General features: G+C 39.3%; 1 protein-coding gene across 9 annotated transcripts in view; it reads left to right on the forward strand.

The window, feature by feature from the left end:
- ADAMTS19 (ADAM metallopeptidase with thrombospondin type 1 motif 19) overlaps positions 1 to 19,362 on the forward strand; it is a 381,231-nt gene that overhangs the window by 325,405 nt on the left and 36,464 nt on the right. For 8 of the 9 annotated variants that reach the window (XR_005600317.1, XM_039544208.1, XM_039544213.1 and 5 more), the window contains 3 exons: positions 5,984 to 6,141; positions 7,429 to 7,582; positions 18,981 to 19,116. Coding sequence is in view for 8 of the 9 variants with exons in the window: in XM_039544208.1 (XP_039400142.1) it covers positions 5,984 to 6,141; positions 7,429 to 7,582; positions 18,981 to 19,116 (448 nt within the window). In the remaining variant the exon portion in view is untranslated. The remainder of the gene's footprint in view (positions 1 to 5,983; positions 6,142 to 7,428; positions 7,583 to 18,980; positions 19,117 to 19,362) is intronic. The other variant, XM_039544214.1, reaches the window with a different exon arrangement.

Raw genomic sequence — 19,362 nt, forward strand, 5'->3', positions numbered from 1 at the left:
GGGCCTCTGGACTCTTTTTTTTTTCTTTTTTTTTTTTTAAATCTGGTCCTTCCACTTTGAAGAATTGTGCAACAACCCTCTCTTTGATAAATGCTATTAAGTTACTATTCTTGAGAAATTGTCTTGGGTACTTTGACAATAAAGCTGATGAATCCTCTGAGTAGGTACAAAATGGAAGTGACAGAATATGTGTAAATTTATCCACAGTGCTAAAGATTTAAACATATATATGTGAAAACAGTTACACAAATTAAAACACTCAAATCACGTTGCTATTCAGCGAAGCAGTTAAGTACATATTTAACTTTAAGCATATGCTTAAGTCCTACTGACTTCAATGAGATTTAAGCATATGCTTTGTTGAATAGTGATGGTTTCCTTATTATTTGCAGAAACTGTTGAGAGAGAATACATGAAGATTGCTTTACATAAATTAGTTAAAGTTGTATCATCCATAAAAATCCCAACACCCTGTCTCCTCGGTTTCATTTTGTAGTAACCTTGATGACCTTGGCACATGGCATTTCCTGAGGATTAATGAACTGTTAAGGTTAATTGCCTGAGGTTCTGCTGAGGTGCCATCAGCTCCTTCCTGCCCATCAGTAATCCTCAGGAAATACCCAGTGCTTTGATAGTTATTACTATTTTTTTTTTTAAAAAAGGCCCCATAGGCTTGTTCTTTACCCACATGAGTGTATGTAATATTCACACACAAATTCAGGATATATATTTGGAATCACATCAGTTATACCAAAAAAGCCATTAATAAACATTGAATCACAAATATCTAAATTCTTTATTTGTATTTTAAAAGGGGAAAATAGAAGTATATTCTCTTCAGTATTAGGAAAACCTGATGATCAATATAAATTGTCATCTTTGTTTTCTGTACTATTCCTATTATACAGCATTGCCTCCATATTATATCTTTCCTTTTTTATTACACATCTTATTGGAAATATTTCTCAGGCACATTCTAACGACTGCCCTGCTTAGCTTTTCATTCATTGTTTAATTATTGGAGTATATGATTTTGTAAAAACTGTGAACATTTTTCTGAAATTCTTCATTTGGGGAAGGGGGATTCTCTTTTTGACACTGTGCATGCTGCAATATACCTAATCAAACTATTGCAAAGAGGTTATGTGGTCCTGATAACTATTCTTCTTTGGTTTCCTTATGCTCAAAACAGTGGCCTGACATAAATTAAGGGACAAGCAAGTAATAGGAGAGCTTCCTACAGAGAGATAATATCAAAGGTCACCCTCAGTTATCAGAGAGATTATGGGGAGTTTAGGTTATTCAACTGATAATATCTCTATATAAAAGTAATATAATGTCTAAGAGTAAATTTCTTCACATAATCAAAGATATTTATCAATTAAACTGTGATATTCATTATTTAGCACTAAAGGAGTACCGAATATATTACTTTCAATATTTTTAAATGTCCCATTGTTGGATAATAAAAAATTGAAAAATGTGGTTGCAAAAGTACATTTAAATAGAAATAACACTAATATTGGTACATTATGTCAAATTATATCTAATTCTAGAGGCACTGATAGTGGTTCCAAATATAAGGTTGTGACATAATTTTGCCTTTTACATGGCATTAAGCTGAAATTTTCAAAGGTGCTTGAGGTTTTCAAATCCTGTAATTGGCTTTGAAAATGTGAAACAGTGGCTTACTTAAAAAATACTAAAGGTAGAATGTACACTTTCAGTGGTTTATGATTTTTTATTTTTTTACACTATTTTGGTCACTGATAAGTGTTCCTAGAGAAGTAGTAAATGGTCAAAATTACATTATGAAATTTTAAATGTGGTGGCTCACCAAGTTTTGTTCCCTCTTTGCACACAAACTATACCACCCATCAATTCAGAATTCACAAAAATGTGAACTCCCCCCTCATTTGAACTCAATCCCCTTTTTCTTAAAATCTTTTATCCTTTCTCTACAAAAATTGGCAATTTCCACTTAATCAAAAATAAAAATGTCAGAACAAAGCTGCTATTTCAGTAGTGTCCACATGAAGAGAGAGAGCTCACCGTTAGAGTACATAAATCCAGCAAATGTACCACATTCCTCAGTTATTAAGTAAATGGAATTTAGCTGTCCCTCTTTTGGTACAGGCTAGCTTTTGATCTGTATTACAGAATAGTGCATTCTGTGGCATCCAATTGATCAGGAAAAGGCACTGAGAGAGAATGTCACAGGATCTGACATATGTTTAGATATGCATGTGTTGGATGCTCAACTCACCCTAGGTACAGGGGCGGCTCTAGGGATTTTCATGGTGTCAAGTATCAGAGGGGTAGCCGTGTTAGTCTGGTTCTGTAGAAGCAGCGAAGAATCCTGTGGCACCTTGCATCCGAAGAAGACTTGCATCCGAAGAAGTGGGTATTCACCCATGAAAGCTCATGCTGCAAAACGTCTGTTAGTCTATAAGGTGCCACAGGATTCTTTGCTGCTTCTAGGGATTTTGCCGCCCCAAGCATGGCAGGCAGGCTGCCTCCAGCGGCTTGCCTGCAGAGGGTCCGCTGGTCCCACGCCAGCGGACCCTCTGCAGGCAAGCCGCTGGAGGCAGCCTGCCTGCTGCCCTCGCGGTGCCGGCAGAGCGCCCCCCGCAGCTTGCCGCCCCAAGCACGCGCTTGGCATGCTGGGGCCTGGAGCCGCCCCTGCCTAGGTAAAGATTGGGGAAGAAAATAACTGAAATAAAAGAACCTTTGGAGATTACTCTTAGTATTTAACTTTAACTGGGTACTGCAAAAGGATTCTGTAAATGTGTTTATATAGTAATAATGAAAAGTAGTAAATTATGCTTTCCATTATTGTAGTGCAGTAGCACTCTTTCTATTTATTTCATGGGCTTTACAAAATGGAATTAAATAAGCTTCATAAAACTCTGTGAAGTAGGAATTCCCATTTTACAGACTGGGTGCTTGTCTGTATGAATACTTAGTTTGCAGCAAGCTGGGGTGATAAAATCTACCTCATACTAGCCTGCCACATGCTAACTGTCTGTGTGGACCCTGCTCTCAGGTCCCTAGCAAGCTTTAATCTACTCCCATTTCAAAGTAGGATAGAGCAAATGGCACTATGGAACTTCTAGTGTGCAGCAACAGGGTCCACATGGACAGTTCGTGCGCAGCAGGCTAGTGTGAGGATGATTTACATCACAATTTGCTGTGAACTAAATGTTCATATATGTAAGCCCAAGAAAAATTAGGTACAGGAGGGAAATTTGGAGCATAGGAATTAGCATACCAGATTATTCAGAATCTGATTTAACAGTGACTTATATCAGATGCTTCACAGGAAGATGCATGAAACTACACAGTGGAAAATAATGGAATAACCTGCACATGGGTGAAGTTTCTTCTTCTTCCTTACCAGTTAGTGGTTGTTGTGTAGTCTGAAGTATGAGCATTTATGTATTCTCATTAGCCACACAATGTTTAATTAACCTTTTTAGTCTCAATGGTAGTGGTAACCTGTTCCCACAGGTCAGTCACATACTGTTTAATTTTTTTTCTTTGATCAGTATTAAATGTATTGCCACTTGTTCTTGTATTATAAGAGAGAGTAAATGGGAGTGCTTAATTTACCTTCTCAATGTCATTCATTATTCTGTATACCACAGTTTTCTTCTTTCTAAATCAGGCAGACCAGTCTTTTCCAGTCTTTTCTCATATGAAAGTCTTTCCGTGACTAGTCATTTTCATCATCCACCTTTGAATCCCTTCTATTTCTGCTTTATAACTTTTGAGATTGGATGATCAGAAACAAATGGTAGGGGAAAGGGAAAGGTAAATAGAGCCATCATGATTAGCATATTAAGCAGAAGTCTCAGCACACCAAATGTCTAGACAGTTTGTTTTGCAAGTCTCGTGGCATAGATGAGTTTTAAAAAGATTTAAAGGAGAATAATGTATTGACTTTATGGACATTAATAAGGAATATCTCCCATGCATGGAGATGAAGGTTGACATTGTTGGTAGAATAGAGGCTTATTACATATTAGCACTGATAGGTAAGACAGAATTAAACTATGAAAGGCCTTATATAGGGATGCAAAGAGATGGAAGACGTAGATCAATGAGCCAAGGAAATTACTTTAGCAATAGCATTTTGAATGGACTTGAGAGGACCAAGATTGCAATTGTCAAGGTTAGAATGAAAATAGTTGGCGTAATCAGGACTATGACATATAGTATATCTAGATAAACTTGCCCAAGGTGAAATAGGCTCTGGCAGAGCCAAGAATAGAACTTAAATCTCCTGATTCTCAGTCCTGAGCTTTAATCACAGGACCTCCTTTCCTTCCTTTGAGTCAAATTCTGCAGCTCAAGTATGGGCCCTCAGATGTGACAAGAATACAAAAAGAACCAGAATGTTTCTGTTACATGGGAGGCCTGTTCAGAGATCTGCACCCTCTGCACATCTTATGTGCCAACACGGAATGTTTTGGAGATGGGACAGGGGTTGGCTAGGTGGATCCACAGTTATGTTACTTCAGCAGCCAAACTCCCTCTCTTCTATGATTGACTGGGTACAAAACCTGAAGAGGCTGTTAAAGTCATATGGCTGCATAGCAGCTCCTCTGTTGATCAGGGAGAGGATTCCATTCCATCTTACCCTCTCTGACCCTTGCAGACCTCCCCAGTTTATAGCCCATTTACTTTGGTTGTGTGCTGGGGAGAGGATTTGGACCTGACTACCAACTACTAAATGGAACTTAATTAACTTTAAATAGTTGAATTGTTAAACCTAAAAGGCCAATTTTTGAAACTTATAAAATCACTGGATATTTTTAGTACAGGAATATTTTACAGCATTAATGGATTTTATAGTCTTACTATTTATTGTACAGTGCTGTAGTGGCACACATTATTGGTGAATAATGCAATTGTATTCCTGCCAGTCGATGGTCCTATTGCCATTGTTTCCCATAGAAACATAACATAACAGTATAAATATAAATAGGAGAGAAGTTGATCACCAAGAATGACTCACATTAATGTACAACTCTAAAAGAAATTCTGGGCACGAACTAAGGTGTTGAGGTTCTTTCACATAATTCTGAAGCCAAACATCCAATTTAAATGGGGAATGTGTAGAACTTCTTGCCACAAGGTGACTTTGAGTATACTTTACTTCACATGGCTATTCAAGAGCTTGATTCTTTCAAGAATTACAGACTCTTCACAGGAGGAAAAAAATACTGAATTCATGTATCAAAAATGATGCAAAATCATTTATCCTCAATTCCTCGAAGTGTATCTTATTTAGTCTAATCAGTGCTTACAATGAAGCCAAAAGGGGGAAAGAGCCCTCCCCCCCAAAAGGTATTCCTGGCTTGAAGCATCAAATTATGCCTATATACAAAAGTCAGTTTTTAAAAAAAAACAGAAATATAGTGCATAAATGTAGCCTGTCTGGGACAATTACATTTCCACATTTTCAGTTAGTAAGCAATGGGGTCTACTAGTTAAAAAGAAAAGGACTTGAAAGCAGGAGGTTTCTAAATCCTAATCTGCACTGACCCAGAGAAGTGCTCTGTGATTTCTGAAGCATTCCATTTGTCCCCCTTATTCCTTAGGTCCTGTCCGTTCATAAAAATTACCATATTGGGGGCAAAGAACTTGTATAGACCAGACTGACCTGTGTTTTAATCAAGTTATTGAATAATGCTACAGGCCGTTAGTCCTTGTAATCAGGCCAATAAAACTGTCCTAAATTCAGAAGAATCCAAATAATGGCAGACATATGTTTTTTGTCATGTTTCCTTGCCAGAAAGTGAATCTAGAATGTGCTGTTGTTTAAGTTTATTTATGTAGGTAATGAATGACCAATAGCTTTGTGAATTGGATCCTGTGATTCCACCAACTTGTAAATTATACTGACAGCACAATATGAAGACGCCATAAAGTATTACAGTATAGTTCTCTTTCACATCATTTTTTAATATTTCCACAGCTCTTCGAGATGCCAGCAAACAGTCCATTAACAGTGACTGGAAGATAGAACATTCAGGAACATTCAATATTGCTGGGACTACTGTCCATTATGTTCGGAGAGGTCTCTGGGAGAAAATCTCTGCCAAAGGTCCCACAACATCACCTTTACATCTACTGGTATGACAATATGGATTATATTTTTTACCTGTTTTATATGAAATAGCATGGTGGTGAGGTTGGTGTTTTATGTTTCTGGAATTGTTTAGTAATCCAAATAGCTTGACAGTTTTTCCTAATGTGAGATAGCTAGAAGTCATAACTGAGATGAAATCTTTTGTGTGACAAACATTATAGGAGACTTCACATTGTAGGAGCAGTGGGCTGTGGTGGTCACCTACTGAAATGGAGGAGAGGTGAAGTTGATAATGATGGTGATAGAACTGGAAGAGGGAGAGAGAGTATGGTGATTCTCAGGGTGATGATGGGAGAATACTCAACATTTTAAAATCCTCCAAATGCAAGAACCTTGGGAGTTATATCCCTCCAAAAATAAAATTAAAACCTGATATCCTCCAAAAACTATATCCTCCTTGTGAGTAATATCATCTAGTATTCTTTCATGCAGAAACCTGAAGTTGTAATCCATCCTTTACCAATGGGATAACTAGAATCAGATCTTGTGTGATGACATTCTCTCACTACAATGGTGGGACAGAGGTGTTCAAAATATTTGTCTGTAACTGTGAAACAAAAATTGGTTTGTGAGCCAAATTTATTTCTAAAAATCACTTTTATTCAATGAGCCAGAAGAAGCCACAGTATGCTTCTGCTATAGGTTATTTCTGGGGAATAAAATTCTCCTGCCATCATAAACATGTACACATCTCTAAAACAACTAAGTCACACGTTCCTTTTTAACAAGGATTTAGGCCAAATTTAAATGGTTTATAAGTACCAATAACTTCACATTGACTATATTGTGTGTTCAACAATTGCAGTGTGCTGCTAGTGACAATCATTATAGTAAAGAAACACATTTGGAAAAAAAGTTATATGGTTTCTATGTGGAAGTACATTGAACAGTGAGTTAACAATACGGCTGCCTTAAAATGGTCAGTTTCTAAACTATCCAACCACCTCTTCCTCCAGAAAATTCTAATCTGAGAAAGTCAGCCTCAATTTTTGCTCCTATCCTAGTGAGTTTTGTGCACATCCCTTCATTTATTCTGCTTAAATACCCTGTCCATTTCCTTTTTTTAGGTCATACAGCATAATACTTATAGTCAAGAAGACTGTGATGGTTTCCTCTAAGACCAGAATGCAGCTCTGTACCAACAGAGAAAGTGCATATGAGCAATGTAGTGTTCATTCTTCCTTTACTACTCTATTTAATTTCTTCCTCTGGTCATAATTTGACTTCAGCAATGTCTGTGAACATGAATCTTCATTCTATGTATGTTGCAGGTGCTGCTTTTTCATGACCAGAATTACGGTCTGCATTATGAATACACTATTCCACTGGACCCTCTTCCTGAGAATCAGAGCTCAAAAGTGCCTGAACCTCTTTTTATGTGGACGCACTCAGGTTGGGAGGACTGTGATGCTGTATGCGGAGGAGGTAAATAATTTTTTTAAAGTTATAATATATATTTATATATCCTTGCATAACTATATGTTCAATCAAGTGTTAGTTTTAATAGTGTTTTAATAATACCATCCTTATTACAGCTGATATAATGCAATAGGCATGGAAAGATTAAGTATTTTTTTCATCTCCTTGCTTTTTAATTTTCTAAAAACAACAACAATATCTATAGTCAAATTTTACATCTAAGTAAAGTAGATAGTCAAAAAGGAGAGTGAGATGAGGAAGTCTGGTTAAACAAAATGAATTAAGGACAAAATTATTAAAAAGCAATTGTGTGTGCGTGCATGTACATAACAAACACATAGGTATGCTTTGTTATGTTCCACTAAATATTTGGAATCAGTTAACATAATTTATCAGTAAAATACATTTCAAAGTATCTTAAGTGATGCTGAAGAAAATCTGTGCCCAAATCTCAAATCCAATCTATGTAACTAGTAGCTTGTCTTGATAATGATCCAAAAGTACATGTGCCACACTGTCAAGAGAGGCTCACAACTATGAGTGCCTGTCTCAGGGCAGACTGTCAAAAACAGGGCAGATGCCCCAAACTGGTGGTGTGTACTATAATTAGATTTCACCAAGCCTGTAACAAATGTGAACTCCTAGATCACTATGCCAGTTTTTACCATGAAGTCACAGACAGTCCCCTTCGACTTTCCACTCTATCTTGCCACCCAGACAAACTAGACATAGTGATAATGGTCATTTATACAAAAAATCACACCACATCAGGTTGCTTCCAGTCCCGAGACCAGTCACTTACCCCGGATCAATTGGTACTCTAGATCCTACACCAAAGACAACACCTGTAGACAATCCTGTAATAAACTATCTAAAGGTTTATTAACTAGGAAAAAGGAATCAGAGGTTTCAGAAGGGTAACCGCGTTAGTCTGTATCAGCAAAAACAATGAGGAATCCTTTGGCACCTTAGAGACTAACAAATTTATTTGGGCATAAGCTTTCATGAGCTATAACCCACTTCATCAGATGCATGGAGTGGAAAATGCAGTAGGTAGGTATAAAAATACAGCACATGAAAAGATGGGAGTTGCCTTACCAAGTGGGGGGGTCAAGGCTAATGTGGCCAATTCAATCAGGATGGAAGTGGCCCATTCCCAACAGTGGATAAGAAGGGGTGAATATCAACAGAGGGAAAGAATCAGAGGGGTAGCTGTGTTAGTCTGGATCTGTAAAAAGCGACAAAGAGTCTGTAAGGTGCCACAGGACTCTTTGTCGCTTTTAACAGAGGGAAAATTACTTTTTGTAGTGATCCAGCCACTCCCAGTCTTTATTCAGGCCTAATTTGAAGTTTGCAAATTAATTTCAGTTCTGCAGTTTCTCACTGAAGTCTGTTTTTGAAGTTTTGTTGTTGAAGAATGGCCACTTTTAAGGATGTTATTGAGTGTCCAGGAACCTATCCTTGCAACAAAATCCATACTAAAGTCTAGGTATACCACATTCACCGCTTCTGCCTTATCCACAAGACTCGTTATCCTATCAAAGAAAGCTATCAGATTGGTTTGACATGATTTGTTCTTTACAAATCCATGCTGGCTATTCCCTATCACCTTACCACCTTCCAAGTGTTTGCAGATGATTTCCTTAATTACTTGATCCATTATCTTCCCTGGCACAGAAGTTAAACTAACTGGTCTGTAGTTTCCTGGGTTGTTTTTATTTTCCTTTTTATAGATGGGCACTATATTTGCCCTTTTCCAGTCTTCTGAAATCTCTCCTGTCTCCCATGATTTTCCAAAGATAATAGCTAGAGGTTCAGATACCTCCTCTATTAGCTCCTTGAGTATTCTAGGATGCATTTCATCAGGCCCTGGAGGCTTGCAGACATCTAACTTTTCTAAGTGATTTTTAACTTGTTCTTATTTTATTTTATCTTCTAAACCTACCCCCTTCCCATAAGCATTCACTATGTTAGGCATTCCTTCAGACTTCTCAGTGAAGACCGAAACAAAGAAGTCATTAAGCATCTCTGCCATTTCCAAGTTTCCTGTTACTGTTTCTCCCTCCTCACTGAGCAGTGGGACTACCCTGTCCTTGGTCTTCCTCTTACTTCTAATGTATTGATAAAAAGTCTTCATTGTTTCCCTTTATTCCCTTAAAGGATGGGTCATTGCACAAACTAAAACCTATTTCCCCATGCTAATTTTTCCCCCTACTGTTACTCACATCTTCTTGTCAACTATTGGAAATAGACCATCCTGATTATCCCTACAATTTTTTTCTCCTGCTGATAATAGTCCACCTTAATTGATTAGTCTCATTATAGTTGGTATGGCAACATCAATTTTTTCATGTTCTCTGTGTATATATATCTTCCTACTGTATTTCTACTGCATGCATCCGATGAAGTGGGTTTTAGCCCACGAAAGCTTATGCCAAAAACAATGTGTTAGTTTCTAAGGTGCCACCAGTACTCCTTGTTCTTTTTTCCAGGGAGATTGAAGTGCTCTCCTACTGGTTTTTGAATGTTACAATTCTTGATGTCTGATTTATGTCCATTTATTCTTTTACGTAGAGACTGTCTGGTTTGGCAGAGGGACATTGCTTGCACATGATGGTATATATCACATTGGTAGATGTGCAGGTGAACGAGCCTGTAAGCACGCGGACTCACCCCTGTGGCACCTCCTCAGGGAATTAGCTCGATTTCCAGCCTGGAACGCCCTCTGCAGGCTGGTGATCTGCCATAACTGGGCCCCATGTCCCACCCCGGACCCTGGTGCCCATTTTCTCTGGGGTGCTTCCCCCTGGCAATACCCCAACAATCTCTGTGGGTCTTCCTTCCCCGGGGAGCCCCCACCCACTACTCCCACCTCACCTCAGTCTGGGCTACTGCCAGTCCTCACCTAGCCCACTCACTGGGGCAGACTGCAGTATAAACGCCACTCATCACAGGCAAAGGGGTATGACTTGCTGCCTTCTTCTACCACCCAGTACCTCTATGGGTCTGGGACCAGGCCCTACAGCCTGGGGAGTTGCCAGCCTGGAGCTCCCCTGCTCCTCTGGCTCTTCTCCAGCCCTGCTTCACTCCCAGGTACCCTCTTATTCCCCTGCAGCCAGGCCAGTCTCCCTCCACAGCTAGAGGAGAGACTCTGCTCTGCTTCTGGCTGCCCTGGCCTTCTTATAAGGCCCAGCTGCCCTGATTGGGGCATGGCCCAGGTGTAGCACCTTCCCCAATCTGCTTGGGCTTTTTCTCCTAGCCCCTAGCTCTCTCCCAGGGCTGACTTCTACCCTGTCAGGGCTGGAGTGGGTAACCATCCTGCTACAGAGCCCCTGATGGTGTGGCTGATGTGGTTAGGTCCTATGATGGTATCCCTTGAATAGATATGTGGACAGAGTTGGCAACGGGGTTTGTTGAAGGGATTTGTTCCTGGGTTAGTGTTTCTGTTGTGTAGTGTGTAGTTGCTGATGAGTATTTGCTTCAGGTTGGGGGGGCTGTCTGTAAGTGAGGACAGGCCTTTCTCCCAAGGTCTGTGAGAGTGGGGGATCGTCCTTCAGGATAGGTTGTAGATCCTTGATGATGCTCTGAAGAAGTTTTAGTTGGAAGTTGTAGGTGATGGCTAGTGGCATTCTGTTACTTTCTTTGTTGGGCCTGTCTTGTAGTAGGTGACTTCTGGGTACCCTCCTGGCTCTGTCAATCTGTTTCATTACTTCCCCAAGTGAGTATTGTAGTTTTAAGAATGCTTGATAGAGATCTTGTAGGTGTTTGTCTCTGTCTGAGGGATTGGAGCAAATGCTGTTGTATCTTAAGGCTTGGCTATAGACAGTGGATCGTGTGATGTGGTCTGGATGAAAGCTGGAGGCATGAAGGTAAGTATATCAGTCAGTAGGTTTCCAGAATAGGGTGGTGTTTGTGTGACCATCGCTTATTTGCACTGTAGTGTCCAGGAAGTGAATCTCTTGTGTGGACTGGTCCAGGCTGAGGTTGATGGTGGGGAGGAAATTGTTGAATTCCTGGTGGAATTCCCATGTGTCCAGATGATGAAGAGGTCATCAATGTAGCACAAGTAGAGTAGGAGTTCTAGGGGACAAGAGCTGAGGAAGCGCTGTTCTAAGTCAGACATATAAATGTTGGCATACTGTGGGACCATGCGGGTACACAAATGGCATAATAATAATGATAGTGTGATAATTACACCATACTGGAAAAATCTCACTACACTCATATTCACATCAACAAGCATTGCTATCTGTGTTTCTAATTATAGTCACTTGATTACTACTATCTCTTTCTTTTGCCTGTTCTTCTCTCCTGTTTGCAGGTACAGGTGTGCTGCATAATATATGCTATGCTGTTTTATCCTCATTCACTATCCTGTTTACTTTATCATTCTCAAACTCTTGCAGAATTGAAAACATAGGTGACATTTGCACTGCTATATATTCTGAGTGGCCCTTTCTCTGTGTTTCTTGTTTGATCACAAAGACACACAGAACCACAGAAGATAGAGAAAAATATATTAGTTCTTCTATTAGCTCCAAAGTTTTTAATTATCAACCACGTAGTCTATCTCCTTGACCATACACTTCCCTGGGGTGACCCAGCAGCAGAGTGGGGGCTATCCAGTTTATTGCACTGAGTGTTGCATGTATGATTACCTGCCCTGTGGGCGGGTGGCGTATGTGTGCAGTCGGTGCAAGGAGCTCCTGGCCCTCAGAGACCATGTACAGACTTTGGAGGCCAGGGTGGCAGAACTGGAGGAGCTAAGAGAGGCAGAGAGGTATGTTGATGAGGCTTTCCGGGACACTGTAGAATTGTCCCACCTCCTCTCAGACAGCTCCTGTGCTGTTGAGGAGGAAGAACAGCCCAGGGAAGTAGAGCAGTCGATGGGAGCAGAGGGAAACCTTCCCGTAGTTGGGACCCTCCTTCCAGATGGTGCTGGGGTTGCCTCTCGCACTGAGGTTGCCTCTCCGGGGGAGGGAACTCCAGTTTCTAGGAAAAGGCAGGTGTTAGTAATGGGAGATTCGATTATTAGAAATGTAGATAGCTGGGTCTGTGATGACCGGGAGAACCGTATGGTGACTTGCCTGCCTGGTGCGAAGGTTGCGGATCTCTCGAGGCATCTAGATAGACTTATGTGTAGTGCTGGGGAGGAGCCGGTGGTCGTGGTACATGTAGGTACCAATGACATAGGGAAGGGTAGGAGAGATGTCCTGGAAGCCAAATTTAGGCTGCTAGGGAAGAGACTGAAATCCAGGACCTCTATGGTGGCATTTTCAGAAATGCTCCCAGTTCCACGCGCAGGGCCAGGTAGGCAGGCAGAGCTTCAGAGTCTCAATGCGTGGATGAGACGATGGTGTAGAGAGGATGGGTTCACGTTCATTAGGAACTGGGGAAACTTCTGGGATGGGAGGGGCCTATACAGGAGAGATGGGCTCCACCTAAACCAAAGTGGAACCAGACTGCTGGCACTAAACATCAAAAAGGTTGTAGAGCAGTTTTTAAACTAGGAGATGGGGGAAAGCCGACTGCTGCAGAGGAGCGTGTGGATCGGACACAGACTTCTCTTAGGGGAGAGTCTGATGATAGAGAATCTCCAGGTTATAGTCAGGAGCAGAGGACTGAAAAGTATAATGTAAGGGCCAGATCAGATGATAAACAGTCACATAAAAAAGAATCTGGCACATCAGAAAAAGGCAGGCTAATAAACAGGGACAAGTTTTTAAAGTGCTTGTACACAAATGCCAGAAGTCTAAATAATAAGATGGGTGAACTAGAGTGCCTTGTGATAAAGGAGGATATAGATATAATAGGCATCACAGAAACCTGGTGGACCAAGAGCAATCAATGGGACACAATCATTCCAGGGTACAAAATATATCGGAAGGACAGAACAGGTCGTGCAGGGGGAGGAGTGGCACTATATGTGAAAGAAAGTGTAGATTCAAATGAAGTAAAAATCTTAAGCGAATCCACATGTTCCATAGAATCTCTATGGATAGAAATTTCATGCTCTAGTAAAAATATAACATTAGGGATCTATTATCGACCACCTGATCAGGACAGTAATAGTGATGATGAAATACTAAGGGAAATTAGAGAGGCTATCAAAATTAAGAACACAATAATAGTGGGGGATTTCAATTATCCCCATATTGACTGGGAACATTTCACTTCAGGACGAAATGCAGAGATAAAATTTCTCGATACTTTAAATGACTGCTTCATGGAGCAGATGGTACGGGAACCCACAAGGGGAGAGGCAACTCTAGATTTAATCCTGAGTGGAGCGCAGGAGCTGGTCCAAGAGGTAACTATAGCAGGACCGCTTGGAAATAGTGACCATAATACAATAGCATTCAACATCCCTGTGGTGGGAAGAACACCTCAACTGCCCAACACTGTGGCATTTAATTTCAAAAGGGGGAACTATACAAAAATGAGGGGGTTAGTTAGACAAAAGTTACAAGGTACAGTGACTAAAAGTGACATTCCTGCAAGTTGCATGGGCCCTTTTTAAAGACACCATAATAGAGGCCCAACTTCAATGTATACCCCAAATTAAGAAAAACAGTAAAAGAACTAAAAAAGAGCCACCGTGGCTTAACAACCATGTAAAAGAAGCAGTGAGAGATAAAAAGACTTCCTTTAAAAAGTGGAAGTCAAATCCCAGTGAGGCAAATAGAAAGGAGCACAAACACTGCCAACTTAAGTGCAAGAGTGTAATAAGAAAAGCCAAAGAGGAGTTTGAAGAACGGCTAGCCAAAAACTCTAAAGGTCATAACAAAATGTTTTTAAGTACATCAGAAGCAGGAAGCCTGCTAAACAACCAGTGGGGCCCCTTGATGATCAAAATACAAAAGGAGCGCTTAAAGACGATAAAGTCATTGTGGAGAAACTAAATGGATTCTTTGCTTCAGTCTTCATGGCTGAGGATGTTACGGAGATTCCCAAACCTGAGCTGGCTTTTGTAGGTGACAAATCTGAGGAACTGTCACAGATTGAAGTGTCACTAGAGGAGGTTTTGGAATTAATTGATAAACTCAACATTAACTAGTCACCGGGACCAGATGGCATTCACCCAAGAGTTCTGAAAGAACTCAAATGTGAAATTGCAGAACTATTAACTAAGGTTTGTAACCTGTCCTTTAAATCTGCTTCGGTACCCAATGACTGGAAGTTAGCTAATGTGACGCCAATATTTAAAAAGGTGCTCTAGGGGTGATCCCGGTAATTACAGACCGGTAAGTCTAACGTCAGTACCGGGCAAATTAGTTGAAACAATAGTAAAGAATAAAATTGTAAGACACATAGAAAAACATAAACTGTTGAGCAATAGTCAACATGGTTTCTGTAAAGGGAAATCGTGTCTTACTAATCTATTAGAGTTCTTTGAAGGGGTCAACAAACATGTGGACAAGGGGGATCCGGTGGACATAGTGTACTTAGATTTCCAGAAAGCCTTTGACAAGGTCCTTCACCAAAGGCTCTTACATAAATTAAGCTGTCACGGGATAAAAGGGAAGGTCCTTTCATGGATTGAGAACTGGTTAAAGGACAGGGAACAAAGGGTAGGAATTAATGGTAAATTCTCAGAATGGAGAGGGGTAACTAGTGGTGTTCCCCAAGGGTCAGTCCTCGGACCAATCCTATTCAATTTATTCATAAATGATCTGGAGAAAGGGGTAAACAGTGAGATGGCAAAGTTTGCAGATGATACTAAACTACTCAAGATAGTTAAGACCAAAGCAGATTGTGAAGAACTTCAAAAAGATCTCACAAAACTAAGTGATTGGGCAACAAAATGGCAAATGAAATTTAATGTGGATAAATGTAAAGTAATGCACATTGGAAAAAATAACCCCAACTATACATACAACATGATGGGGGCTAATTTAGCTACAACGAGTCAGGAAAAAGATCTTGGCGTCATCGTGGGTAGTTCTCTGAAGATGTCCATGCAGTGTGCAGAGGCGGTCAAAAAAGCAAACAGGATGTTAGGAATCATTAAAAAGGGGATAGAGAATAGGACTGAGAATATATTATTGCCCTTATATAAATCCATGGTATGCCCACATCTCGAATACTGTGTACAGATGTGGTCTCCTCACCTCAGAAAAGATATTCTAGCACTAGAAAAGGTTCTGAAAAGGGCAACTAAAATGATTAAGGGTTTAGAGAGGGTCCCATATGAGGAAAGATTAAAGAGGCTAGGACTCTTCAGCTTGGAAAAGAGAAGACTAAGGGGGGACATGATAGAGGTATATAAAATCATGAGTGATGTTGAGAAAGTGGATAAGGAAAAGTTATTTACTTATTCCCATAATACAAGAACTATGTATTCATATACATATGAATTTGAATAGGCCAAATGAAATTAATAGGCAGCAGGTTTAAAACAAATAAAAGGAAGTTCTTCTTCACGCAGCGCACAGTCAACTTGTGGAACTCCTTACCTGAGGAGGTTGTGAAGGCTAGGACTATAACAATGTTTAAAAGGAGACTGGATAAATTCATGGTGGCTAAGTCCATAAATGGCTATTAGCTAGGATGGGTAAGAATGGTGTCCCTAGCCTCTGTTTGTCAGAGGATGGAGATGGATGGCAGGAGAGAGATCACTTGATCATTGCCTGTTAGGTTCACTCTCTCTGGGGCACCTGGCATTGGCCACTGTCGGTAGACAGATACTGGGCTAGATGGACCTTTGGTCTGACCCAGTACGGCCTTTCTTATGTTCTTATGACTTTTCACAAAAGGAATACTTTATATCTGACTTATCAGTCCTCATCCTCAAAGGAAACCTGCATAACGCTTTCAAAATATAAGCCTGGAAGCTTAAATTCATTACTTAGCTAGACACTAAAAATCATAGACTGAAAAGAGACACTGGATTTATGGCTTATTACAACAGTCTTAACCCACTAACCTCCTCTTTTTGTCCTATGACTGCAGAGATGTTATCAGGCCACTCTATCCTGACTGGTCCCTTACAATATGTGCTAACTACTTATGATAAACAATCTTTTCCCCCTGGCATTTTGTTGTTACACTGGGATTACCTTTCCCAGACCTGAAGAAGAGTTCTGTGTGGCTCAAAAGCTTCTCTCTCTCACCAACAAAAGTATTGTCAGAAAGCTATTTTTGATATACAGTCCAAATTTCCCCTTTTTAAAATTTAATCTTATAACTCCTAATTATACCACCATGTACCAACAAAAGTAATTAACCTTCAACCGTCATGTATATCTTCTTTAAATATTCATAGACTCCTGTTATATCTATCCCCTGCCCATCCACTCCTTTATTTGTTGCTTAGCAAGTCTCCCGAAGTTGCACTGTCTTAGTATTCTACATTTCACACTACCCTGACATGGTCACTTTTAATCCTGAAAATTGCTGTGCTTCTCTTATTGAGTCAAATAGTAAGAGCTGGAAACATACCACTTATTCATCATAATAGTCTAAAGAACTCACTGTCCCACTACTTTGACTCTGTGAACAATCCTTAATTCTCTACAGACGAGTTTCCATGGATATGTATGTTTGCGGTTTGGTAAGAGAACTCTCCACTGTAAGCATTCTGTACTTGCTACAAGCAGCATCTCCTTTTCTAAGTAGTGCCACTCCTCAGATTCATTTTAGAATATTAACACTTTTAATGACTTCCTGCTGTATTTTTATTATAATTCCAGTACTTGCATTTATCATGAACTCTCATAAGTATACCATTTCTAGTGTTTCTCATTTTCTGAGAAAAGCTCAAATGTAACATTAATCCTAGTCATTTATTCTACATGACAACTTAGATAAACATTTAGCAAAGTGTTTCATTATGTCTGTTTATCATCCTTTTCTGTTGTAATTGGCATAAGCTTGTGGTGTTATTTAAATTAGTTTAGGTAACCTAAAATTCTTCTTTCTGAGATATTTTAACGCAAATGCTCTAAATTACAGCTTCAAGATTATTTATTTTTGACAAAAGAAACATTCATTGTAACTGTCCTATTGTCTGTTGTCTGTTCTTATAAACACAAATAACATAATGTAAAATGTTACAGACTGTGTGATGTGGAAAGATTTGAGTTTAAACTGTTATTGTCAACATTTGATTAATCAGAAATAACAGTTTATTATCATATATTTATTTAAATAATGTTTAAAATTAATAATAAAAAGGAAATATAAAAGAAGCTGTGTGGTTTTGTGCATATATATTTAGATATATAATTTGTGTGTAATCAACTATTTGGCAAAAAAGTTTGGTGCGTGGGTGTATGTGTGTATACCTACATATTTGGACACATATACATACACAAAACTATAAAATAGTTAAGGTAATCACATGCACATGTTATTTACATACATACATATACACACACATATGTGTGTATGCATGTATATACACACATATGGAAGTACACAGAAAAATGTAAATCAGTTAAGGTGGCCACACACAAATTATATATACAAATATGTACACACATCCTTTACTCCTTCATCCATAGGCACATTCCTTATCACTACCATACACCACAGTCTTAACTGTGCCTTCCTCCTGCTCCCACCCTTTTACCAAATTATCAAATTACTAGTTTAAATCAGCAAACTTCAGATTAGATGTACCTCACTATTGGAACAGATTAGCAAGAGATACAGTAAATTCTTCACTGTCTGGTGTCTTTAATTCAAGTCTGGATAGCTTTCTAAAAGATATGTTCTTCTTTGATGGCAAGTTGTTGGGCTAGAATCAGAAATTGGTGGGTGAAATTCTGTTGCCTGTGTTATGAATCATAGAATCATAAAATCATAGAACTTAAGATCAGAAGGGACCATTATGATCATCTAGTCTGACCTCCCGCAAGATGCAGGCCACTAAAGCTGACCCATCCACTCCTGAAATAAATCTCTCCCTTGACTCAGCTGTTGAAGTCCCCAAATCCTGATTTAAAGACTTCAAGTAGCAGATAATCCTCCAGCAAGCGACCCCTGCCCCATGCTGCGGAGGAAGGCGAAAAACCTCCAGGGCCACTGCCAATCTACCCTGGAGGAAAATTCCTTCCCGACCCCAAATATGCTAGACCATCACAATAGTTCTGTGAAGGCATACTTCATTTTTCTAAGCCAGTGGATGAATTCAGTTTGTTTTTTCCATAAAATATTTACTTTTCTAATCAATGGTTTGTAAATTTTCACATGTGAAACCAAAATGTGTATAATGTACATATGTATAGAAAACTATATCTGAGAATAACTTACTGTATTTTATTTCACATCTTTCATCCAAATTACACATAAAGATGGTAGTTTTATCAGATAAAGTTACCTGTGACTCAACATAGATTTTTTTTAAAGAAAGCTGGACATTTCCCATTTTTCCATGTATCTTTGCTTTATGTTTTATTAGGAGAAAGGAAGACAACAGTATCTTGCACAAAGATTATGAATAAGAATATCAGTATTGTGGACAATAAGAAATGCAAATATTTAACAAAGCCTGAGCCACAGGTCCGAAAGTGCAATGAACAACCATGCCAGACAAGGTGATAGTGATTCAATTACATTAAACTGTAATTAATGTTAAGTGGTGGAAATCACAGGAATCGATTTAAGCATATGCTTAAAGTTAAGCATGTGCTTAAGAGCTTTGTTGAATTGGGATCATAATCCTTAACAGCACACACTAAACACTTGTTACGCTAGAAAGTAAATACTTCAATTTTTCTATTTTTCATTTACTGATCTTCCCAATTTCTTTGAAGCATGAACATCACCAGTGTCTATGGATC

This window comes from Mauremys reevesii, linkage group 6, assembly GCF_016161935.1.
Source record: "Mauremys reevesii isolate NIE-2019 linkage group 6, ASM1616193v1, whole genome shotgun sequence".
Taxonomy (NCBI): Eukaryota; Metazoa; Chordata; order Testudines; family Geoemydidae; genus Mauremys; species Mauremys reevesii.